Raw genomic sequence first — 16,279 nt, 5'->3', positions numbered from 1 at the left:
AAAAACACATAATGTGGTAACACAAGTATCACGTGAAACGTTATGGCAAAATGTAATGGCTAATGGAATGGCAAAACAAAAGGTTAAATAACCCAGTGACGAATACTTCGTAGTTCGCTCCTACCGATGCCAAAGCAAAGTTCCTCTCGAAAAAAAAAGGCCATTAATTTGTCCCACTATTTTACAGAGCTCTTTTTTTTTTTTTTTCCTTCTTTTCTATTTCCTTCAAATGGGTACACCACCTCATAACATTGCCCCTTCGAATAAGTTACAACAAGGAGATAAAATCACATCCACGTAGGAACAAAACATCGGAAGGGCAGCCAGGCCCCTACACAACTACCGTGCTAACCGAATTCACCTCCACCGCTTAGAGAGATTATGAAAAAACGTTCGGGGAAATATATGCTAATTTCATCTTGCCTTTTAAGCCTTGGAATTTACTACTACGTGAAGACGACAAAATATTCGGATTACAGGAGGAGGTACGAGGGCGTATTGAAAGATATAGAAAGACAAAAGGCCAAATTTGAAAAATGGAAAGCGGATAATTTGTAGACCAAGAGGGGGGGAGCGAAGCGGAAGTGAAGAAAAACAGGAAAGGAAAAAAAAAAAAAAAAAAAAAAAAAAAAAAACCAATTGGGAATAATCCCTCCCATGAAAACTTCACCACAAACGTTTCGCTTTTCTTCGAGGCAAAGAAGAAGCTAGACATTTCTGCAGGGCTACTTTTCCCCCTGGAGAGTAGCAGCCCTTTTTTCGCAGCTGCACCGTCCTCCCCCAAGTGAACAAAAAAAGGAAAAAGGAAAAACAACTTCAGTTCATCTTAAAAAGTGAAGAAAAATGAATAAAATAAGTTCGTTCGCGAGAGAATTCAGAAGAGTATTGAAAAAGAAAAATGGCAACAGAAACCAGTCGTCTATATTAAGCAACATAAAAATACAAAACATTTACGCAAATGATAAAATTAACAAAAGGGAACATTACGTTTATTTTAAGGAGTATGACATAAAAACAAACGGTATGATGAATGAATAGGCGCACACAGCCACGAACGCATGCGAGCATCGTGGATGTACGCGTGGCCTCCTAACACTTGTTAAATTAAAGACACGCGCCTTGCACCCTCGGGCGCGTTACCACCTAGGGCAAAGTTACATCTCTCCCTATGCCCTTTTCCCATTCGCAGACTGCAACCACACACGTGTTGCCAAAACGAAAAGATTGTTCAGTAGCGAAAGATATAAATACAAAAATGCTATTCTCTTTGCTACCATCGGATCCACCATAGGGATAGTTTCCTTCGTGTTTTTTATATCACCACAATTGAATGATTACAATTACTGACAGGGGAAAGCACTTTGCAAAGATTTTTGCAAAGATTATTGCAAAGGTTTTTGCAAAGGTTTTTGACATGATGTCTGGGGAGAAACGTACAACTAAATCAGTTGTTTCGCATTGCGTCTCTGTTTTCGCTTCCCACAATGTATATTTCCCCTTTTTTTTGCCCCTAACTTCTCCACAAATGGATATTTTTGCGTAGTCAACCTTTTTTTTTTTTGCTGACCCAGTTTTCATGTATACTCCTTGAGGTAGAAATTCAAGCAGGTGCTGAAAAAGCCTAGATCCTCCTTCGTTAGCGTGCCGTTATGTCCGCAGTTCACCAGCAGGGGGCATCCCAAAATTCTGCAAATGGGGCGTAAATGGGACGTAAATGGAGTGTAAATTGAGTGGGTGCGATATCGCGCCGCGCAGTGGGTGTATGGATGCGCAACGTGGCACACCGCGAATGCAGCGAGGATCCACCCCCCTGAGTATGCAGTTCTCCTTACTTGGGGGAATACACCTTATAGGCACCCTTGTAGAAAACGTCAAAATGAGATATGGGTTCCAAAGTTAGAAGGTCAACATCTCTTGCAACCTCCTCACCATCATTCAAATTTACATCCAAGGATGTGCTCAGACGTTCCCAAAATGTGTAAATTATATAAGTGTGAGTAAGAAGCTTCTTAAAAATTAGTATGCGATATATTAGGAAAATGATAAAGTGAATATTCGTGCCTTGGTTGATTGTGCTATATTCATCAATTAAGCTTTCCGAGTAGCTTTTCATTTTGCGTAATTCACTTTTTAGGGAAAGCAAAATTTTGCATAAGCTCATTCTGTTGTTCAGGCGCATCCAGCTTACGTACTTTTCTAGCTCTTTCGAAAAATCCGCATTGTTTATGTCCACTCCAATATCGTTAGAAAATAAGTCCAGAAAGTTACCACTGTTTAGACGCGTGGCGTTATTTTTCTGACTATTTTGCCCTTTCTGGTTTTTTGCCTTCAGGGCTAGGAGCAGCTGTGTGGGGTTCACTAAGTAGGTATCTTCGTTCAGTTGGTAAAAAACGCCTGCGGGGGTAGACGAGGCGCAACCGGAAGAAGGAGAACCAACCGCAGCACCCCTCTTAAACCAATTCAAGCATACAACCAAGTCGTGCAAAAACATGGACCTCTTTACCACCACGTAAGGGGAAAGCATACTACAGTTGTAGTCCGCTGCAAAACTGTGATTGAAGTGAAAAATGTCTTTGCTTTGCTCCCCTTTAATTTTGGTCGTCCTTTTTTCCGAGTCGCTATGCATGAAATATACACCCTCCGAGTCGCTCTCAGGGTACTCCCCATCGAAAGGCAATTCATCATCTCGGGTATGGTTCAAATCGTAGGGGTAGTTTCTGACCTTTCCGTGAGGATCCAATCCCCCTTGGTCGCAACACTCAGATAAAATAAACGGAAGCTGATTGATGGAATTACAATATTGTTCCTCATTAGACGAAATAAAACATTGAGAAGGGTAGGAACCATACACCTTCATTCTAAAAATGAAAGATTTGAAAAAAATTATTTTTTCATTTTCTGCAACTTCATTTAATTCTGTTAATAATTGCCCACAAGAATTCAAATTGTAATTTATCGCATCTGTAATCTCGGTTAAAGAATCACTAAATTGGTTTTGATGTCCACCTCTTCTATGTTAAAAGCAGGTTCCTCCTTGTTCTTATTCTTCGTATTTATATAATTATATAGGTAATCATTTTTGAGGAAAAATCCGCTATACGTGAAGTGCACCTTTTCCACTTCCTTCCTCTTTGACATGTATAAATCTTTCAACATTTTGTTCAGCTTTTCCATTTCGAATTTGAAGTCTTCATTTTCGCGGAGCGTATCATACACATTTGGCTTCTTCACATGGCTATCCTTACCCGTACTTTCTGGCATCTCGAAATCGTCGTAATTAGGGTTCACCTTCTTAAATGTATCCATAAAACTCATGTTGTCATTATATATGCAATAGATAGCATTGTGCGTTTGCTTCTCCAAATTATTTTCCTTCGAATTGTATAAGGACATGATAGACTTATACGTTTCGAGTCCTATCGAAATGAACGAGTTGTTCGTTGTGGAAGATTTATTTAGAAACAAAATGCAATCGTTTATCACCTTCCAGCTCTGCAAAAATAGGCCTATGTCGATATTTTTCACTTTATTTTCGAACCAGCATTTGTCTACACTTTCGTCTATGATTAGCTGGGCAACAAAGGGGGGCTTCTTCTCATTCGGGCTGCCGAGAATACTTCCATTCAGGAGCTGCTGCCTCTGAGGAAGTGGGAGCTCGGGGTGGGCCCTTTTCTTCGCGTACAAATCGGAATACATCCGTCTCTGCGGCATATATGCGCCTTCATCACAACTTCCCCCCACCAATGGAAGCAAATTTTGGCTGCTTTCGATGCTGCTTTCCATGCTGCGTTCCATTCTGCCTTCCATGCTTCTTTCCATGCTGCCTCCCATGCTGCTTTCCAGGCTGCCTCCCATGCTGCTTTCCAGGCTGCCTCCCATGCTGCTTTCCAGGCTGCCTTCCACGTTGCCTCCCGCCTTGCCGTCCCCACTTTTGTACAATTTCGAAATTTCCTTGGACACCCCCGTAAGGACACTGGACATGTAGTGAATTATCTCGTCGTTGTTGTCGTAAATCAAAATTTTAGGGACATTTGAATTGAGGTAATATTTCGTAATGTCTAATTTGTATGACGTGAACTGCAAAATGTTGTAGGCGTACTCGCCCACCATGTATTTGGCCACTTCCTCGAAATTGTAGAAGGACTTATCGATGCACACGAAGGATATCCTCGGGTGGTCGGTGCGCGTGGTGCCAGCGCCCTCGTCGCGATTGTCCCTATTGCTGGTAGTGCCGCTCCTGCTGGTAGTGCCGCTCCTGCTGGTAGTGCCGCTCCTGCCGCTCCTGCCGCTATTGCCGCTCCTGCTGCTAGCGCGGCCAGCACCCATGCTCTGGTTGATCTTCCTCCTAATCCTCACATTGGACATTTTCAACTTGCACAGCACAATGAACTGGAGCAGCAAGATGATATACTTAATTGGGATAAGGAGGATATTTAAAATTTTGTCCTTCCTCCTACTCATCAACTTCACCGTTTTGTTTATCTGCTTGCAGGTAATTTTGATGCGAATTTCATTTTTGTACAGTTTGTCCATATATTCCATGTTATACTCTTTTTGGTTAAAATTGCAGAGATGGTAGGATACGTAGGAGCATAGGGGACCTCCAATGGATGTTCCATGTAGCCCTAAATGTTTGACCTTCCTGGACAAAAGATACTCTGCAATTTTTAAAGCGTCTAAATTGTTTCTATTCAAATTTGGATAACCACTAGACTTGCTGTACCCTCGATAGTTGTACACGAAAACGTTCACATTATTTTCTAAGTAAAATTTCAGCGACCCAGAATAGCAAGCATTTAGTTCGTAGTATGCAGCATTGGGGTTGAAGTAAAGCACAACGGGTATGTCACACAAATAATCGTCTTGATATATGTAATTGTAAAAATCGTTATTGAAGGCGTTTAAATAGACGTGGCCATTGATAGGTGCATTCGTTGGATGTTCCTTTTTTGCCCCCTTTTCCTCATCCCGCTTTTTCAAATCGATATATGACTGTATTTTATCATTTAGGAACCTCTTACATGGTATGAACATGCAATCTATTTTGGCACCGTTCACTAGCAAGTATTCCTGTTTCCCGTAGTATTTAAAAATGAGTTCGTACTTGAACAGATCCATTGTTCCTGCTATGTGTTTTTTCATATAGTTATTAATATACTTGGTGATATTTCTCAAGTCCATGCTTTCTCTTTGTGTATTCACTTTGAAAAGCTCACCTAGCTTGTTTAAAAAGTGTGTCAGATCGTCTAGTAGTCGCAGGAAATCGTCACCGTTTATGATCATAAAAAAGTCTCTATAGTTAACATGCGTTATTGATTTTTCGTAATTTTCATGGTAAAATAAACTCAAGATATTTATGTCGATATACTTGGGGGGGATGTCCTTCCCAGAATTGTCTCCTTCTTTCGAGTTATCATAAATGCTGTCCCCTTTTTTTCCCTCCAAGCAGTTCCTTGGTTTTTGTTCCCCCTGGAGGGGATTCCTCCCGAGGGCTAAAGCGTCACGATTGCCATTATCGCCTTTGGAATTATTTTCCTTCCCCTTTCCGGGCAACAAATTTGCATATTCCTCCGCTTCCTTGCAGTCTTGCACACCATTCCAGCTAAATATGCGCTTCCAAATGTTGAACCTCCATCTTGCTCTCTGAAAACTCGAATCCTTTCCCCTTTCTGTTGTGGGTGCGCAAAATTTCTCATACGTGGGATTTCTACTAAGTATGAACTCGTGTACTGCTTCGTTAAAATCCTTGTGGATTTTTATTTCTGTGAGGATTTCCGGGTATATAATATTTTCCTGATGAATGTACACCTTCAGTTCGTTTATTTTTATCATGAATAGCTTCAAGTAGTAGTAAAAAAGCAACTGCTCATCACTGAATTCGACATTTTCTTCTAAGTTGATGTAGAGGTAATAGCTAATGTAGAGCGTGTAAAATATATATAGGCCGCTGAAAAAGTTAAAGTAATTATCTTTGTTATTGCTATTTGAGAACAGCTGCTCTAGTTTAATTTTGAGATTTCCACGTGCGTTATTATTTTCCTGACGAATCACTTCCTTGGCGTTTGCTCGAATGTCACTTATAATCAGTGACAGCTTCACCGACTCTTTCATGTAAAACTTGCATAGTTCTACTCTGTTGTCGTAGTTTGTCTGCACGGGGGGGGGTGAAAAAAGGGCGTTTGGTTTGTTCACTCGTTTGCAATGGGTCCGCATGTGTGTGACTTATTTAAGCATCTTTTCCTTCTTTTTTTTTCTCCTTTTTTTTCTCCTCCTTTTTTCCTCTTTTCTTCCTTTTTTTTCCTCCTTTTTTTCCTCCTTTTTTTTCCCTCTTTTTTTTCCCTCCTTTTTCGCATTTCGGCTCACCTTGTGGAAGTATATGAAGAGACTCCCGGGGTACGTCAGGGCCCTCACCACAAAATGGAAACATAAGTAAAACAGAGTGATGTTAACAAACAGGTAGAACAAGGCATTGTTGAACACAAACAAAAACAAGGACACGTACGTGTAAAAAAAATAGAGTAACGTTACGAAGAAGACGATGAGCGAGCTATTTTTTTTAAAACTTTTGAACAATTTTTTGCAAAACATAATTGTAGACATGGGTTAACTGACAATAAACTGTGTGGTGTATGGTTAGGAGTTGCTCTCGCTCGATTGGACGTACGGGTGTACATTATGGTGCGTTCGGCAGCATAAAAAGGAGGGTACGTTGTTGGAAAGGTGTTGGGGATGTCTATCACTTACGCAGATACTGACATACATACGTATATACATTTATTTACAAATACGTTATACATGTGACATAAATTTTGTTTCCCTGCGAAATTGCATAATCCCAATTCGATGAACTTAAACTGTGTATTCACAAACACCAACAAAGTCAATTTAACGATTTGGGATCTTTCAAATTGGGCGAAGTTGGCCAAAATAATTTTTCTTCCTTTTGTGTACACGTTAGGGAAAATTCATTTTGTGTATTACACATGGAAAAAGGAAAAAAAAAAAAAAAAAAAAAAAAAAAAAAAACGTAAATATTGCATATATTCACACATTCAAATTTAAGCACATGTATGCATACAATACCACAGACAAAGAACACGTTTGCAAACGAGAACTTGTCACATGTGTTTCGATTCTTCGGGATGTTATAATGGAGCCTTCGGAAAGGTCAATGTGAAAGGTCAACTATGTACACTTGCGAAGCATTAAAAAAGGGAAACCTTTTTGTGCCACACCTTTTGCGAGCTGCTAAAAGTAGAAATAGGCCATTTAGGAAAAGAGTCATAAGATAATCACATCTCGCACAAAATTCGACCATGTCCCCTTTCAGTGCTATTTTTCTTGAGGCATATGTTTTCTTGGCTTATTTTCGTAAAATGTAAAAATGGGTATAAGAAAGTCATAGCGATGCATCAAGTTCGCTGCTTTTTTTTTTTTCTTTTTCTTCAAATAAGTCAGTTTGTGTTACGTGTGCGTGAATCCAAGGAATAAAAAAAAAAAACCAACAAACTGCGCAAAATGAGCATGGTGAAATATGCAGTGCCCACCTGTCGAAGCGAACTGGTGTGGCAAAATCAAATCAGCGCAGGCGCTTCTCAGGATGATAAAAAAATTCAGAAGCGGACCCGCGCACCGCGAACAAAGGGAAAAAACGTGTACTAAATCATTAACTCATAAAATGCAGCCATGTTTCGAACGTGGCCACAAATGGGGGGGAAGCGGCGAATAATGCAAGAGAAAGCGGCGAATAGTTGCTGGAAAAAACAAACTGCATTCACAAATGACACAATTCCTGCATACGTAAAAATGTGCACAGAACAAGCATGCGGGCGCGGCGCATCTAATCTACCCACTTGTCGCACATACCTCACACATACCTCGCACATCGCGTGTTTGACTAACTAACGTACACCTCATATTTTTCCTTCTTCTTTTCAACTGCTTCGCGCAGCTTCTCTTGTAACTTTACCAAAACGGGGTGATGGATATCCTTTTCAAACTCTCTTTTATTTTCCGAACAAAGAATAATTTTTTTAACGGGTAAAATATTCCTAGTTGTTGAGCAAATGAAGCAGAATTCGAAGCGTCCAATGTCACTTATGTTGATAGCTTCCTTTTTTAATTTCATGCCCTCCTCTTCGCATATGTGTATTATTTGTTCCCGCATGGTGCCCTTGAGAACAAGTTCGTCTTTTGCTGTGTACAAAGTATCATTAAAAAAGCAGAAAAAATTACAAGTCAATCCTTCTGTAATTTCTTCCTTCTCGTTATATAAAACAACCTCGTGGCTATCTTCGCTTTTCAATTTTAGCAGTTTATTTCGCACATCAAACACATTTGAATATTTTATATTTGGCGTCTTCCTTTCCCCACACATGACGTCTATCTGCACATGGCTGCTATGTTTTGGTAAGCATTTTATGTAGCATAAAATGGAAAAGGGCTCATTTGTAGGTACGCTGTTATCTCTGTGTATATCCCACGTAATGGTAACCATAACCATATAATTTATATTTTCACTGAAGTGTTTTTTTTTTATGTCATCATTTAATGTATTTAAAAACTCGAATCCTGCTTTGATGCTTGTGCTGCTGCTTTTGCGAATATTTTCCAATGTCAAATTTTTCAAAATATTTGTGACGCATTCTTTGTTATGGTCATTTATTTGTAACTCCAGAAAGTTGGTAGAGTACTTATGTAAGTTTCTCATGTGTGAGGTGAAGTTAAAAATGTACTCATAGGATACTACCGTTTTCATTGTCGTGTACACTCCATCTATGCCCAGTTTGATGAAATCCTGGACGGCCATGTCGACTAGCGACGCTTCATTGTTCTTTATTAAAACTGCCATTTTTTTTTTTTTTTTATTTTCCAAAGCGCGGAAATTGCAAATATATACCCAAAAAAAAAAAAAAAAAAAAACTCTATTGTTGTACGTATACAAGAAAAATGTAACCCCCTTGGTGAGCGTATTTTGCAGCACCAGTTAGTCAATTTTACGGAACGAATTACCCACGTCGCTCTGCCGACTTAACCAAATCCACGACAATGAATGAAGCAGCACTTTTCGTGCACGCAAATCGGGTGAAAACACAAGCACACAAATAGTTACGAAACACACACAAGGGGCAAAGATGCAAATTCGCCTGCATTTGTGAAAGCGGAAGTACCTATAATTGGCGCATATTTCTTCTTGCAGCTGCCGGCAATAAAGCTTAACAGTACATAAGTAGCATTTGTCCACGCAGCAACTCCCTGGTAGCACATTTAGGTGAAAGTACTACCAAGGAATTAATTATGGCCAACTGTAACAAGGTGGGTTCAGTTAACCTTCCAGCTTTATTAAACTTTGCTTCAAAAAAAAAAAAAAAAACACTCAGTAGAGCATTTTTAACGTTGTAAAGGCGGAAAGAAAATCAAACTGTGCTTATTTTCTTGTTCATTCTTTCTTAGTCACTTGAAGCTCCCATGTAATATGAAACAACAACGTGGGGTTACTTCCACTTCAAAAGTAAAAAAAATACAGAGGAGAGCACCCTAACTTTTTTTTTTTTATCAACAGATTTAATTTTTATTCATTCTTTCGAAATGCCTTTACGTTAACGAGAAAATGGAACAGAAACAGTTCGCTAAAAAAAATCTTTTTTTTTACGTAACAACATTGTAATTGACCCCCTCTTCTGCTGCATTTAGCATATTCGCGGCATGCACTCTCTCCGGCATGTGGAAAAAGGGCATAAATTTTTTTATTTTCAATTCTTTGCACCGTGTTCACTGATTAGAGTCAATTAATACGTTTTTAAACATATGCACATTTTTTCTTTTTGTCATTTTTTTGCTTATGTTCCTGCTTATTTTCTTGCATATTTTATTTTATTTTTTTTATTTTTTGCCATACCATAGGGGTATTTCCAATTTATGAATATGTAATCGCAAATGTGTTAAATCCCCGTCCGCAGTTATGACAAAAGGGAAAAAGACATATAACCCAGAAATGTTCACAACAGGGTTAAATTCCCCTTTCAAGTATCATACATATATAAATTTGCATTCTACTATTTTTACAGGACAATTTTTTTCATGCCCACTTCCTTTAATTTTGTCTCTGCCATAAAAAGAGGAAAGCAAAACGTTACCATTACTGACTGAATATTTTGTGGCGTGTTAACTATTTTAAAAAAAAAAAAAAAAAGAATAGTGAAAGGTAAAAGAGGAAAAGCTAGTTAAACAAAGTGTGCGGTACAAATTAACACACAAACAAAACTGAAGAGTGAACAATAAAATTAAGGTGACATTTGCAAAACTGCTGGGCATAAAACATGCTTGCCGTTAAAACATTTGTTAAAAAGGCCTAAGAGTACGAAGAAAAAGGACCAAGGGAAAAGGCAAGGAAAGTAAGCAAAGCAAGGAAAGCAAGGGAAGCAAGGGAAGCAAGGAAAGTAAGCAAAGCAAGCAAAGCAAGGGAAGCAAGGCGTCCTTCTACCCTGTTTGCCGACTTGTAAAAGTTGTACTCGTAGCGAATCTGCACACATGTGTATCAATATGTTTCCAGCTGCATATGTGTATACTCGCGACTGCACCTTCGCACCCCCTCATGGAATCTACAATTAAACGCATGAGGCAAATAAAATGAAAAAACGAAAAGAAGAGTTTGACGACTATTACGATGTGTATGAGGAGAACTGGACAAACGATACATTCGAGGAACTAGAATATACACAGAGCTTGGAAAAAAATATAAAAAAAAAATTAAGTAAAGAAGAGTCAAAGCAAAGTATATTTTTCTGCACAGATGATAACACTAAAATGAGTAATGTAGAGGAAGCGCAGCTAAGAAGGAGCGATTTAAATTTAATTAATGAGTTAGAAACTTCCAAGGAGGAGAAGGGAGACCTCGATTTAAAATTTAGCAGAGTAAGCGAGAGGGGAGGTCTCCATGGGAATGGTCCAGAAATGGGGTTAGGCCAATCAGCCGACCAAATGGATGCATACCCCCCCGAGAATCACACAGATGATCAGCACTCCGAGGGCCATACATATGACCACCACTCCGGGGACCAAGCGGATGATCGCATCAGTGACAAACTAGGAGAAAGCAAAAAAACAGATCAGGAGCTATTTTTATTTAAAGACATTTACGAAGAGCTAGAAAAACGCCCAAACAATGAAAAGGACAGTACTTACCCATATGATGATAACTTTTGCAAAGAAAATGGCGATGCACGATTTTTGGATAAATTAGAATTCACCAGCAGTAACAACGAATCAGACAACGCAGAAGATCGGTCAGGCAATTTATTTCATATGGATAAGTCATCCATGGATTTGTGGGATAAAATGAATAGCAACGGTGCGGCAAGTTACGGGAATGGCGTAGACTGCCTCGATGGTGGCCCTTATGGAGACTACGACAATGGAGATAGCGCCAATTTTTCTAACGTATGTGACATTAGTCCCCAGAGGAGCGGGGCGTTTCTCCATAGTGGGTATAGCATCTGTGAGGATCACAAAGGAACTTCTCCAAACGGAAAGGATGGTCACATGCATCATAGTAACAGCAGTGCAGGCTGCTCTATCATGAAGAGTCGAACTGATGAATATGGGGAGAAGTTCGACGCGCAGGCGGATAGCCCCTTCTCTTCCTTTTTGAAGGAGCAAATGGGAATAAGCGAATCGGAAGGGGGCAGCAAAGACATGGGTTATTTCAAAAGGGATGGTAATTCATCAGGGGGGAGCGAGGAAAGGAACGAAGAAGACGCAGTGGGCCTCTCAAATGGTGACATGCCAGAAGAAATGAACTCACCTTATAGTAATAGAAACAGAAAAGGTGTTGGAAATTTTTCGTACCAAAGTAGAGACTCCCACCCGAGAGCAGACGATGCGTACTCTGGGAAGAGTATCAAACGAAGTGACACCTCTTTGGGCAACAACAAGGGTTATGACATCAGCATGACGAATAGCAACCTTATCAGAGAGGAGTCTTTACACAACTCCCACGACTACAATCTTTCAAAGGCGAGCAGCAGCTTAAGTTTAAGTAAACTTAATGACAGTGCGAAAAAAAGCAAAAGAGTCGTTTTACGCAGTAGTGACAATGACATTAACGCCGATTCATTTGGAGTGAATTCAAAGAGCAGAGTGAGGGGTTACCGTTCCCATGGTGAAAGCAAACCAAAAGGAGTCAACAAAACAGGTAGTCGAACCTTTTCCGTGAGGGATAACCGCGCCGAGAGCACCGAGAACACACCAGTTAGGAAAACAACCCACACAAGAAAAGACAGTGACGCTACTTCAGAAATTATGAACAACAATTTGAAACTAAAAAACAACAGTAAGAAAAACGAGGGAAGATGGAAAAAGGAGGAGAAGACCCCTCAAGAAGGCACCAACCTTAAGGGCTTTCAAAAAAGACGCACCAGTAGCGGCCATAGCGGGAAAACATCGAACAGTTTGGCCTCACCTAAAAAGAACACTCGTGGGTATTCTTCAAACGAACTAAACAAAAGGGACGACTCTGCTCATAGCAGCTCAGATAGCAATTTCATTTTTGTCAACAAGAAAAGAACCAAGGGACAGGAAAATGGAACTGTCACATGCAACAGCAATGACAGCACGGACATTTGCGTCGACTTGAATGATGAAGAATCGTGGGACGAAACGGACAGGGCAAACGATAAAAAAGGGGACGCAAAGAAGAAAGGAATCGTAGCGATGATAAAGGATAGGTACAAGAAAAAGAAAAAGAAAGACGAAGCGGAGGAAGAAGGTGCTATGGGAAGAAGGAGACACTCTAGCGATAAAGGGGGTAGCAAAAAAGACGTGCCGCTTAATCATGAGGAGATTACCGAACAAAGCAACAGTGACCAACTGAAGGAGCTAGGAAAGGAATTAAACAACCAAATAAATAAACTAGAAAGGGAACAAGGTAAAGTTAAGAGGTTAGAATATGAGCTCATTGCGAAAAGTGCAGAAATAGAACTTGAGAGAGAAGAAATGAAAAACAAAATTGAAGAGGAAAAAAAAATGATGATGAAAAATATGGAAGAAGAAAAAAAAAAGTGGAACAAAGAAAAAAAAAGAATAGAAAGTGAAGTAGACAAACAGAGGACTATCATAATGAGCAAAAGAAAACTAACCAACGAAGTGGCAATGTTCAAAAATAAAATTAAAGAATTGGAAGAAAAGCTGACAACGGAAAAGAGGCAGCACAAAATAACTGTTGAGAAATTGAGAAAACAGGTCGAAAGTCTAAAAATTGAAAATGAAAAGCTCAAAACGGAGTTAAAAATTTCGGACGAATATAGAAGTAAGCTAGAAAATTACCAGCAGAAAACCATCATGAAGTTAGCAACGAATGTGGTTCAGGAGAAGATGGTAAAAAATGCCGATGCGAAAAGTTTGCCTCATTTTTCAGATTGTTCAGGAAGTTCCACCCCAGTGAAGGGCAAGCCAAAGAGGGAAAGTGGAAAAGCGGAAATCGAATCTGATTCGTTATATCAACATATCAGCAGAGATGATAAAACACTCCATACAAATTCACTACGAGAAAGCGACACCTCTGTAGTGGCATCGAAAGAGATAAAAGGGAAAAAAAAAATTACTCTTAACGATTTATTTGTGCACAAAAATGACATGAAGATTGGGCACAGCGCCGCAAAGGATGATGCGTCTATAGATAAAAATTTAGAAAAAATGAAATTCCTATTACAGAAAAATAGAAATGCCCCAAACAGGGACAAGGTATACAACGAGGAAGACAGCAGTAGCCATACTACGAATGAACATAATAAAATTTTTAGAAAGTATTTTTTTGACCACTCCAGCAAAATAAATGACAAATTATCTTACAATAGTGGCTTCACAAACGAGGAGGAAGAAAAAAGGGACCCCCACGAACAGCTCAGGAAGGCCTCCTTCCTAACGAACTACACCAAACAGGATAAGCAAAATGGGAGTGATGAGAAGCAACGAGATGAAAAGCAACGAAATGCAGGGGTCCCACTGGGAAGAGTCCACGGAGATGCACCCATGAGCGTTTCAGCGGAAAGGTATGTCTCATCCATGGGGACCTCAACAAAAGCTCTCAAGAGTTAACTATCAGGGAGGATACTTACCCCCACAAAGTACCCTTTCCTCATGATAAGTAAACCAAATCACAACCTTTCCAACTCCATTTCGCACAGGTTGACGAACGAGTTGGGAATCCATACGAAGGGTGATTACCCAGCCAAGGCGTCAAAAAATGGAAAGGAGACCATGCCAACAGATAGAGCAAAAAATGGCACAAGTAGCAACATCCCCACGAAGAGTAACACACTGTTTAGACCTTATGGGGGGGAAGGACCATCCTCATTAAACACACGCAGTGGTGAACTAAAAAGGAACAACATCATCGGACGAAACAGCAACGACGACAACGAGTTTGCAAAGAATAACCTAGAGTCGAGAACCCGCTCGAAGATATCTCCATCTAGAACAGACCACTTAAACCCATTTGGCAAAAACTGGGATTTCATAATAAATTTCAATTTTGACGAATTATTTAACAGCTGCGAAAATGTGATCGAATCGATATTCTCGTCGACGAAGAAGATGAAATATAGACAGGCATTTGTCGATGGCAAGGTGGAAACGTTATTTGAAGATGGCTTACGAATCATTGAGAAAAACAGAAACAAGAAAATTGTGGACCCCACGAATTTGACTATTTATCTGTACCCCAGTAAGGATTACCGTGCGCAGTTGCCAAATTCGTACACGGTAAGGGAGGAAGGATGAGTATTCACGTGGAAGCAAACGCGCACATTTAGGTTTTCCCCGCGTGGATGCCGCGGATACACAATTCCCCAATTGGTACACTCTTGAAAAGTAAGCTCAAAAAATTACCCCATCCCCCCCACACACTCCCCCTTTTTTTTCCTTAGCTATTCCGCTTTGTAAACAAAGGCATTTACCAAGTGAACATACCGAATAAATGCCAACTGAATAAGTAAGAAGAAAAGGACCATATTTATTATCTGCATTTAAGTGCCCTCTTTGATTAAGTTCCGAATCAGCACAAAAATGTCTTCTTTTTTTTTTCCCCCCTTTTTTTTTTTGCTAGGTTTCCAAATGGTCAAATAGACTGCAAATATACAGATGGGCACACGCAAATTTTATTTTGTGATGGGCGAAGGAAGGAGATTCTACCAAACAAGGAGGAATACGCCATCCTGCGAAACGGTACTTGATGGAGAGGGGGAGTCTATAGAGGAATAGGCCCCCGTGAAGCGTACACGAAATGGGCTCATTTACGTAAAGCACAACTTTGCTGTGTCATTGGGGATATATTGTAGGGAGTAGAAATGCTCTCATCACGAAGGGAGACACTGCACAGAAGCGACAAAGTAGAAGCCTTCGAAGCGACAAAGTAGAAGCCTTCGAGGCGATAAATATGTTGCCTACCCTCTCTTTCCACCCCCTACAGGTACGATCAAAAAGCTCAGTTAGCACCTTCACGTCCACGGGGAATGAACTCCGCGTAAATTCTTTTCTCTACCGCGGCCTCCGCGCAGGCCTTATGCTTCTCCATCTTCATCTCCCTCACCATTTGGACTTTTTGTCAACTGCGACACGCAACTTTGTTTTGTCCCGATGCAGTGATTTCGTGTGTACACGGATCGTTCCTTTGGGGGCATCCCAACGGGAAAAACGTCGCATCGAGTTATTTGTCGATCTGGGGTTCGCGCGCACACGTCTTCCCGCAGCTGTAGCAGTTTTGTGCTGATCCATTTTGACGCACATCATTTTTGTGCTGATCCATTTTGACACACATCAGTCTTTTACTTATTATTTTTTTTTTTAAGTTTATAAACTGGTTTGCCTCCTTTTTAAATGCCGCATTCTATGCACTCCCCTTTTTTAAAAAACCTTGCTGTTCCGACAGTTTGTGCAATTCTCAAACTTTTTAATTTTTTGGAGTCGCTGTTTTTTTCGCACATACAAAAATGTACAAAACTGCCGTTAATTTTGCAACAAAATGATCGCAAAAAAAAAAAAAAAAGGGAATATTTTTTCAAGTGCATACATTTTGAACTAACATTTTTTTCGCGAAGGAAAACTTCAACTTGGGCGATTAATGTACAGGTTGAAGTTATCCTTGCAATTTTGAAGAGGAGCCCCTTTTTGGCTATTTCCCCATTTTGCCATTATGACATGTGACAAAGAGACTAGGCAAAATATCTAAAACGAAATGATGTTTTTTTTTTTAGGATCTCTCCTCTCTTTTTTCCGNGTCGTA

The 16,279-nt window shown here is 39.9% G+C and overlaps 5 protein-coding genes across 5 annotated transcripts; 3 read left to right on the top strand and 2 right to left on the bottom strand.

The window, feature by feature from the left end:
- Nucleotides 1-229: 229 nt before the first annotated feature.
- PCYB_125700 (hypothetical protein) lies at nucleotides 230-558 on the top strand (the record flags this gene model as incomplete). The annotated part of the gene is made up of 2 exons (XM_004223903.1): nucleotides 230-297; nucleotides 375-558. The coding sequence occupies 2 exons, from the start codon at nucleotides 230-232 to the stop codon at nucleotides 556-558; spliced, it is 252 nt and encodes an 83-aa protein (XP_004223951.1).
- A 285-nt stretch (nucleotides 559-843) lies between these two features.
- On the top strand, nucleotides 844-1,347 carry PCYB_125690 (hypothetical protein; the record flags this gene model as incomplete). Its single annotated transcript, XM_004223902.1, has 2 exons — nucleotides 844-1,021; nucleotides 1,190-1,347. 2 exons carry the CDS (start codon nucleotides 844-846, stop codon nucleotides 1,345-1,347), a joined length of 336 nt encoding a protein of 111 aa, XP_004223950.1.
- Nucleotides 1,348-1,574: 227 nt separating this feature from the next.
- On the bottom strand, nucleotides 1,575-6,600 carry PCYB_125680 (hypothetical protein; the record flags this gene model as incomplete). Its single annotated transcript, XM_004223901.1, has 4 exons — nucleotides 1,575-1,686; nucleotides 1,833-2,857; nucleotides 2,974-6,039; nucleotides 6,451-6,600. The coding sequence occupies 2 exons, from the start codon at nucleotides 6,598-6,600 to the stop codon at nucleotides 2,974-2,976; spliced, it is 3,216 nt and encodes a 1,071-aa protein (XP_004223949.1). The 3' UTR covers nucleotides 1,575-1,686; nucleotides 1,833-2,857.
- Nucleotides 6,601-7,903: 1,303 nt separating this feature from the next.
- PCYB_125670 (hypothetical protein) lies at nucleotides 7,904-8,851 on the bottom strand (the record flags this gene model as incomplete). Its single annotated transcript, XM_004223900.1, has 1 exon — nucleotides 7,904-8,851. A coding segment is annotated over one exon (948 nt), but the record flags the coding sequence as incomplete, so codon positions are not given.
- A 1,778-nt stretch (nucleotides 8,852-10,629) lies between these two features.
- Nucleotides 10,630-14,993, top strand: PCYB_125660 (hypothetical protein; the record flags this gene model as incomplete). The annotated part of the gene is made up of 3 exons (XM_004223899.1): nucleotides 10,630-14,048; nucleotides 14,184-14,760; nucleotides 14,925-14,993. The coding sequence occupies 3 exons, from the start codon at nucleotides 10,630-10,632 to the stop codon at nucleotides 14,991-14,993; spliced, it is 4,065 nt and encodes a 1,354-aa protein (XP_004223947.1).
- Between the last annotated feature and the right edge of the window lie 1,286 nt (nucleotides 14,994-16,279).

The sequence above is a fragment of the Plasmodium cynomolgi genome, chromosome 12 (assembly GCF_000321355.1).
Source record: "Plasmodium cynomolgi strain B DNA, chromosome 12, whole genome shotgun sequence".
Classification (NCBI taxonomy): Eukaryota; Apicomplexa; class Aconoidasida; order Haemosporida; family Plasmodiidae; genus Plasmodium; species Plasmodium cynomolgi.
The sequence above is the reverse complement of the archived record's forward strand: the minus strand, read 5'-3'. Positions and strand labels throughout refer to the sequence as shown.